The sequence below is a fragment of the Felis catus genome, chromosome D1 (assembly GCF_018350175.1).
Source record: "Felis catus isolate Fca126 chromosome D1, F.catus_Fca126_mat1.0, whole genome shotgun sequence".
NCBI lineage: Eukaryota > Metazoa > Chordata > Mammalia > Carnivora > Felidae > Felis > Felis catus.
Window position 1 is genome coordinate 70,473,343 of NC_058377.1, and position 9,038 is coordinate 70,482,380.

The following is a 9,038-nucleotide window of genomic DNA, read 5'->3' on the forward strand; positions in this document are numbered from 1 at the left end:
CCCAGGTCTGCCGATACCCTCAGGATTGTAAAGACTGGCGTTGGACTAGAGGAGCAGGCGATAGATGTAATTGGCCAGAGGGACCCGGAGCCCTAGATGCCTCCGGGTTATAAGCAGTTTTTCCGAGGCAGAAACCTCAGACCTACCACGCAGGACTTCAGCCTAGTGCGTGGCTCTTGCGCCCTCTAGTGGTTAGATTGAGTTTCTGCAACTTCGAAAGCTATGGGGGATTATTTGAAATACATGAGAGACAGAACTCGGCATATCAGTGACCTGAATCGCCAGTGACTAGAGTCTCACCAGTGACCTGAGTTACACTGGTTTGGATCTGAAATTTAGAAGGAGATAATAAGTTCTTAGGAGGAGCATAAAAATCCCTACTGCCTCTTTTCTTTTATGGTGTTCTTTGAAGTTTTGTTTGGAAAGGCTTAATGATCAAGAAATCAACATTTACCAAGTCCTAGGATGTGCCGGTCACAATGGCAAGCAGTTTCCTCACGAAAAGCCCTTGGGTGGGTAAGATGATGCTCCCATTTTGCTGCCATAGTAGGTGCAAAGAGCCGGTGGCGGGGGGGGGGGGGTGCAAAAAGCCCCTGGCACAGAGCTAGCAAGCGGCTGAACCCAGATGCAAATCCAGCTGCCTCTTCCAATATCCTTTGTTCTTCCCTGCGCACCATGCTGCCTCTCTGAATGTAAAAAGGTGAAGCACTTCTCCATGTCTTCATCTGGTCTTCCTTATTCATTTCTCTGGTGTGAATTGTCTGTTCATAACTTTCCTTTATCTGTCGAGATTGTGGTGTTTTTCTTACAGATTTGGATTAGCTCTGTATATATGACAGTTACATTTGTCAGTCACACTGCATGGAGATGTTTTTTCCAACATGCCATTTTTTTTTCTCGCTAATTCAACCGTGTTGTTTCATTACACAGATGTCTTTAGTTGGTTCATAATTCAATGGTTGGTTGGTAGTTACTTTTGTTATTGCTTTATTGTTTCAAAGCAGAGGAAATTAACATTTCTCTAGCAAATCAGTAATCGACATGTCCCCTATAATCTGGTTGCTGTCTATTTAACTCTGGATTATTTATTTAGGTATGTGAGATTAAGTGCAAATTCCACATTTTTAAGAAAAACTGCAGTTAAGTTGGCCCCACCCTTTTGGCACAATCTTTCCTTTTCCCCCTAATTTGAGAAGTCTGTTTTGTATAATACCATATCTAAAGTTTCTGGGATCTCCAATCTATGCCACTCATTTATATTTCTTTCTTGTCCTGAATAGGCTTCCATTTTAATTATCATGATTTATAATATACTGTTATCATGGTATGGCCAGATCAACTCTCTTTGCTAGAAAACTGATGAAAAACTTAAATCCCAGAACAGAAAAATAAAACCAAATTCACAAAATATCATATCTGGAAAGATATGGCATATAAGAGAGCATGAATGTGGATTTTTATTACGGTTTGGACAAATTAAAGAACCCCAGTCGTACCAAGCATTTCCCAAAGAAAACTCCCATATATTCTTATCCATTTCATTATTTTAAATAGCATTTTTATTATGGAAGTAATAAATACTTCGAGGTGATTTTTAAATTAAATTTGAAGGTCACAGGAAGTATAAGAGCTCCATTCATTTCCTAGATTAAGTAATTTATTTAAAACAAATATTTGAGGAGAATCCACTTCATGCCAAGTTCTAAGCCGGGCTCCGAGATAGAGCTGTAAGCAAGACAAAAATGGTCTCTACTCTTCCGGAACCTAATGTGCAAGATGGAAATTCAACCAGAACCCCAAGGAAAGAGCGAGCTCATCGTGCTCTGGGAAAGGGCACCCGGGGTCCTAAACAATTTGAAGAGAGGTCAGGAAATGCTTCCTGCAGGATGCATTATGGGAGCTGGGGATCAGGGGACGAATTTCCCAGTCAAGGGTAAGAGAAAAGAGCAGAACATAACTGAAGATGCTAGAAAATTGCTAAAATTGCCCCCAGGCCCGTACAGATTCAAGTCTGCCATATTACCCAACCTAAGGTCAGGCGTTTTGTGCAGGGATTGGTTGCCCCAAATTTCCTACTCCTTAAAACTCACCAAGGTCTGGAAGGATACGTCACTCAGGTTACAGATTTGGCCAAAGTGCATCGGTGGAGAACAATTTGCATCGTGTCTTACAAGACACGTGAGGTTCTCCAATGGTTAAGTGCATCAGCTGAGCAGAGTATCAGGATGGCCTGTTGGGTCAGACTTGATTCGTTTTCCCCAGCACCAGACTCCTGAGCAGAGATATCTTTGCCCCTTAGGTTGTCACCATGAATAGTGTCACCCATAGTTTACAGGATACAAATGACAATTCTGACAAAGCAAGCCACATGCTCAGGGAGATGGGAAGGTAACAGGTGGAGTGGTTGGTTTCTATGGCAATGGAAGACGAAGTATGCCCCCCAAGGCCTTGCTGGACCCTCAAGGGGCCAAGAGCCAAGGAGGGCTGGGGTGAAAGCAGTCCCCTCAGATGTCCATGCTGTGTGGTTTGCACCGACAGGAAGGCAGGCCCCGGACCACACACTGTGAGTCCCTAGTGAGCAAGGCTGCAGTTCTTGTAGAAGCAAGGTCTTTAAAGAAGCTGCTAAAAGCTAAAGCCACTCACCTACATGCCAGTAAACGCACACCTGGGAAAAGAAGATGAAATCCCCCAGTTGGTGCCTACGTAGTGGACTAGGTGTGTGGGGGACGTTAGCAGTTTATAAAGGCTTCCTCAAAAAGCATCGTGGGAGCCTCACAGAAACCCTGCAGGTAGGTGGTGTCAGATGAAGAACCTGGGACTGGAGGACAGTGAGTGACTTACTGCCAAGACCTAGAGCTGGGGGTGGAAGAGCCCAAGTCCTCACACACTGCCTTGTTCAGCCCGCCCGCTGGGCACCTCGGTCCTGGGATGAAGCTTAGGGTTCCTGCCCTCAAGGAGCTCCCAATCTAGAGGGGGAAGACCGAATGATGACAGGGTGACGTCGATCATAGGGCACAGCTTCAGAGAGTATGGAGAGACACCACAGGCACTGGCCTCGGTCAGGGAGATCCCAAAAGGCTCCAGGATGAGGTGACTCATGACCTGAAGCTTGAAAGAGGAGTAGACCAACACTCGTCAAACTCGAGGTGCATCCGGAGCACCTCGAGGGGTCGTTAAACTAGAATGCTGGGTCCTACCCCCAGAGTCTCTGATTAAGTAAATCTGGGGTGGGGCTCAAGAATCCGCATTTCTAACAAGTTCCCAGGGGACCGCACGGTGCAAACCACTGCAGAAGAGCTTTCCCAGCAGACGCAAGGGCACATGGGACCTGCAACTAGGCTGGCCTGGCCGGGGCACAGGGCGGCGGATGGGGTGGGCGGCAGGAGGCTGGAGAGGAGGGCGACACCGGGCCTTGCTGGGCTGCTGACACCCAAGCCAGGGCTCAGACCAGGCTCTTCCCCCCCTCCTGTAACAGAAGAACATAGACTGGCATCAGGCTATAATGTGTAGTCCACTCAGGAAGGCCTCCCTCCACTTCCCCCCTCTCTTTTCTGATCTCTTTACGGACCCTACACTGCTTCTCTCAAGTGCCAGGCGCTGGACTAAGCACCGTATGCAAGTTCTCTCATTAAACACAGTAACCCTTTGGAGTAGACATATGGAGATCCCCATTTGACAGACAGGGACGCTGAGGCACAGAACGCTTTGGTAATTTGCCCCCAGGACCCGCAGCTCAAAGAGGTGACGCCAGACACACACCCAGGCTTCCGTTCCTCTCTGTGCGTGGCTTGACCCCATCTAGCCTGCCAGAGCCCAACGGGTCCAGTTCCACGAGGCCTAACCAGGTCTGGAGTCATTACTTTTGGGGACAGGTGAGGGGAGCCAGAAGCAGCTGGCCTCCACAGAGGGACACGGGGACTCCCCAGCAGCTGAGGTGCACCAGCTGCCAGCTGAACTGAACAGACACGTTGGTGCCCAGCCAAGGATTCCCCACAATTAGCAGCCTGGGGGTGTAGAGTCAGGCAGAGCTGCCTTTAAACCTCAGCCCCTACCAGCTGTGTCTCTTTAAAGGTCCATTAACCTTTATACCTTTCCACGCTTGCTTGCTTCTCTGCAAAATGGGACAACGCGAACCCCACGGGATTGTCACGGGGGTGGGGAAATAAAATAACCCGGGTCTGCCACCCGGTGTGTGCTGAGTGCATCTAACTCTTCCTTCCCCAGCTCCCCAACCCCCACCCCAGGGGGCCACCACCATTGTCCTCGCCCAGCCCTGGCCACGGCTGAGACCTCTTCTTAGCCACTTGAGGAGACAGAGGTTGAAGAAGAATAGCCTCTTGTGGCTTGGGGGTTGACAGACAACCCATCTCCCCGGCTATATAGCCAGGTCCTTGCTCACCAACCGGAGGATGTGGCCACGGGCGAGTTCTGGTACCGGGGCAGGGCCGTGCTGTCAGCAGCCCCGTGAGGACAACAGAGGCAGCAAGCTGGGGAGACGCTCCCCCACCTGTGACGGCACAATGTTGATCGCAGAGTGAAAACGGGGCAGGGAGAAGGAATTTGAAATTGATGATGAGAAGAGCGCTGATTCGAACTAATATTGCCTTGGGTCGTGGTCTTGTCTGCCATTTTTAACTTCGTGATTTTGGACAAGTTGCATAACATAAGCCCGTGAGCCTCAGTTTCCTCATGCATAAATTGGAATCAGTCATTCTTCCCTCAGGTCTGTTCTGAGGATTGAGTGAGGATGTCCAAAAAAAGAAAGAAAGAAGGCTTGGGGCATTGGTAAGCACTGATTTGTAAAGTCCATCCCAACACAGCTAGGCACACAATGGAACCGGTAAGCAAAGGGTTAATGGAACTGCCCTCAGCTGCAACTTTTCAGCCAAATGTCTTTCATTTGCCTTTAAACTGCCCTGATTCTGCTCCTGGGAGGAGGTGGGGCTGAGTTTTATCCTGTCTCCTCCTTTTGCTGCCTGTGGAGGAGCTTGCTGGAGACTCCATGTCTCTCAGTGATGGTCTTTGCTGAGTATCTGGCAGGCGAACTTGGGTTTGGCTACAGATTTGGTGAGCCAGGCAGGAGCTCTGCACCCGTGGTTTGTCGGCCCCGAGCTGCTAACAGGATTCTGGTGACTGGTCCAAGCAGTTGCCTAGGCTCTTTGTCGAGGGGCCCGACCTCAAGACCCCACTCCGACTGGCCACCATCAGCCTTCGGCACCTAAATTAACCTGCAGCAAGAAAATGGCTTTGGGTTTGGTTTAGACAGCAGTCTCTTGGTGAGTACTGCATACTCCATGGCATGGGAGACTGCTTATTTCTTCCTCCCTCTGGTTTGGCTTTCTTAGATTTCTTCCTCTCACTCGGCTGCCTCCAAACACAGGATTTGGGTTCTCTTCGTCTCCTTTGCTTTTTTTTTTTTTTTAACGCTTATTTATTTTTGAGACAGAGAGAGACAGAGCATGAACGGGGGAGGGGCAGAGAGAGAGGGAGACACAGAATCCAAAACAGGCTCCAGGCTCCGAGCTGTCAGCACAGAGCCCGATGCGGGGCTCGAACTCACAGACCACAAGATCATGACCTGAGCCGAAGTCAGTCGCCCAACCGACTGAGCCACCCAGGCACCCCTTCTTTTCTTAAGAGAAGGCAGACTAGTGAATTGTTTGGTTCAGTCAGTGAAGCTCTGAATTTTAGGGAGGAACTAGAAACTAGGAAGCCACTTGGTTCTGTGGGTGAAGCCTCAACTTTTGCGGAGGAACCAGTGCCCACGGAAGCACTCTGGGCTTCATTAGGCTTGCTGCAGCTTGTGATATCTTCGAATAAAACCAGCCGTGTTCTAATTGGAAAATGGGAAGTCCCTGCTTGATCCCCACATGCAGCCCTTTGGGCTCTGTTCTCCAAAATAGGGCAATCTTCTTTTGTAACACTGGCCACAATAGTCCTTCGACTCTTGAGAAAAATGACCAATTAATGAATCCGTAAATTATACCACCTTGCAATTAGATTTGTGTTGTAAAAAGGGGTAGAGACTTGGAAATTGGGCCTTTAAGATTTTTTTCTGCATCTTGTTTGTGTATTTGTATGTGTCCATGTGTGTGAGCTATTTGCTCTCCATCTGCATGGTGTTGCTAAAGTTAATTTGTAAAAGAGTTCTGGTTAGTTAAAAAGCAAACGCTTGTTCGAATTGGACATTCTAAAAGACTGAAACTAACCCAAATGATTTTCACATGATCTTGGAAAATATTGAGTAGTAAAACTAATTTAAGGTTGCTGGTTTAATTAAAATGGACACGTGCTTAGAATTAAAAGCACTATAATATAAAACTTTTATTCTGCTTGTGTTTATTGAAAGTCACATAAGTTCCTGTTATCTCCATTGCAAAATTTGTCAAAAAAGGGGAAGAAACTTAAAAAAAAAAAAAAGAAAAAAAAGAAAAAAACCTTAGAACTTTTTGTAATGCCTGATGAAGTTTTAAGCACCAAGCTTGGAGAAGACCGGCAGGTAGACTTTACCAGGAGCCAAAAACAACAGGTCATTTTCAATATTTGCTGGTATTTATAGATCCCTTGGCAAGCTGGGTTGAAGCTCTTTCCCCTGCCATTCAGTGAAGTCCTCAGAAGTTGTCCAAACACTTTTAAGTAGGGGAAAGTAGGTGATGTGCATTGAGGGCACTTGTTGGGATGAGCACTGGGTGTTGTATGGAAGCCAATTTGACAATAAAGTATACTTAAAAAAAAAAAAAAAACAGTAGGGGCGCCTGGGTGGCGCAGTCGGTTAAGCGTCCGACTTCAGCCAGGTCACGATCTCGCGGTCCGTGAGTTCGAGCCCCGCGTCGGGCTCTGGGCTGATGGCTCAGAGCCTGGAGCCTGTTTCCGATTCTGTGTCTCCCTCTCTCTCTGCCCCTCCCCCGTTCATGCTCTGTCTCTCTCTGTCCCAAAAATAAATTAAAAACGTTGAAAAAAAAAAACACTTTTAAGCAAAAACATTCCTAGGTTTGGATTGCCACTAACCATTCAGAGCGACAGTGGAGCAGTGTTTGCGTCACAAGCCAGACAAACCGTGCCCAATGCCTTGGGTGTCCAGTGGAAATTACTTCCTGGAGACCCCAACCAGCTAGAAAAACCAAGGGGAAAAAAAAAAAAAAACCTTTGGCAAAGATCTGCCAAGAAACTAACTTAACTTGGGGAAGAAGCCTTGCTGGTTGTTCTGCTTTAGGTACGAGTGGCCCCTAGACATGGGCTTGAGTTAATAAGCCCTTATGAAATGGTATATGGAAGACTGTTGTTACACCCTTCTCATAACTTAGGAGTTCCTCACATTAGGGAATTGGATACTTTCAGGGAGGTCCAGCAGGTAAGGTAAGTTCACTTCCAGCAGGTTGACGTGCCCCACAGACGTGCCCTTGCACTGACTGTATCCTAGAGACTTGGTATCACTAAAGACCTGAAGAGTGAGCACCCAGAGGGCCAGCTCCAACTTCAGTGAGGCTCACTCTTCAGGGACACTGAGGGGAGTCAAGCCGTGGATTCCTCACATTCAACATACGAGAATCCGCAGGTTCCCTACAGCCTGTCAGCAAGGAGGACCTCAAAGCACTGCTTGGAGCAGTGAGCCTCTGGCAGACCCCTCCTATTCAGGAGAGCTGGCCTGAAGACCTCAAAACATGCAACAAGCTTGGTTAAAACACCTCTCCCCAAAGGTCCTAGATAAAATGTAGTACAAACACTAATAACCAAACTACCAAAATCTTGGTAATGCAGGGGCACCTGGGTGACTTGGTCGGTTAAGTGTCGAACTTCAGCTCAGGCTTGTGGGTTAGAGCCCCGCATCGGGCTGTGTGCTGACAGCTCAGAGCCTGGAGCCTGCTTCAGATTCTGTTTCCCTCGCACGCTCTCAGAAATAACTCTTAGTAATGCAGAATGTTGGGTTTCAGCCTGGGACTGAAGAGTATCTCTAAGTGAGTGCAGGAAGTTTCCATTCCCCAACTCTAATCTGTGCCCCATCTCAGCAGGAAGTAACTAGAATGGTCATCGTCCCAATTCCCTCAAGAATGAGGAATGATCAAAAGAGGGTAGGGATTGAAACCGGTAACCAGAGAGATAATGTGGCTGATCGCAGCTGCAGACTAGTAAGTGCAGCTGTGACTCTTTACCCAGAACTTTTTCATTTGCCTTCCAGTTTCCCCAACTCTCCTCCTTAGGAGCAGATTTGAGGCTTGCCCTCGCGTCTCTGCCTTTGGCTGCCTCTCAAATCAACTCTTTCCTTGCTGCATCCTTGGTGACTCAGTGATCATCTTTGCTGGGCATCAGGCAGACAAACTTGGGTTCAGTTACAATAACACCAAGTATTTGTTCGTTTACTCAGAAACAGTGAGCATCTACTCTGTGCCAGGCACTGTTGTAGGCACTGGAAATCAAGCCATAAATAAGACAGACAAAAGCCCTGCTTTCCTGGGGCTCACCCTCCAGTGAGAGTTGACAGTCAATCAACAGCTGAACAATAAGAAACATCTACAAAAACAGTTTAAGTGCCTTGAACACATTAAAACTGGATACGATGGTAGCATATGCTTCTCTCCACGTGTGGCCAGTGGAAGGGCTCAGGATAGCAAAGCGTGTAAAACAGGAGTGGCCACAGGCAGAGATCAGTGGAAGACCAAGAATCCTCGTCCTTCTGTCCTCTCCTCCTTCAGCTCTGGTCTGGCCCAATGTCCCTCAGAGTGTGTACCCCCCAGACCCCCTAACGTAACATATTTGGTTTCCAGGAGAGCGGCACCCTCGGCTGAATTTTCGGTGGACAGGACACGCCACTTGATGTCCTTCCTGACCATGATGGGCCCCAGCCCCGACTGGAACGTGGGCCTGTCTGCAGAGGATCTGTGTACCAAGGAGTGTGGCTGGGTCCAGAAGGTGGTACAAGACCTGATCCCCTGGGACGCCGGCACCGACAGTGGGGTGACCTATGAGGTGAGTATATGCCTGTGGTGGTGAGAGACAAAGCTTTCTGGGTGCTTTCTCTTCCCCCAGCCTTGTGCTGGGCG

The 9,038-nt window shown here is 48.2% G+C and overlaps 1 protein-coding gene across 6 annotated transcripts in view; it reads left to right on the top strand.

Moving 5' to 3' along the window:
• The window catches only part of SPON1 (spondin 1), a 261,400-nt gene that overhangs the window by 237,937 nt on the left and 14,425 nt on the right, over positions 1-9,038 (top strand). For all 6 annotated transcript variants that reach the window (XM_023239596.2, XM_045038988.1, XM_045038989.1 and 3 more), the window contains exon 8: positions 8,763-8,964. In XM_023239596.2, coding sequence (XP_023095364.1) covers positions 8,763-8,964 — 202 coding nt within the window. The remainder of the gene's footprint in view (positions 1-8,762; positions 8,965-9,038) is intronic.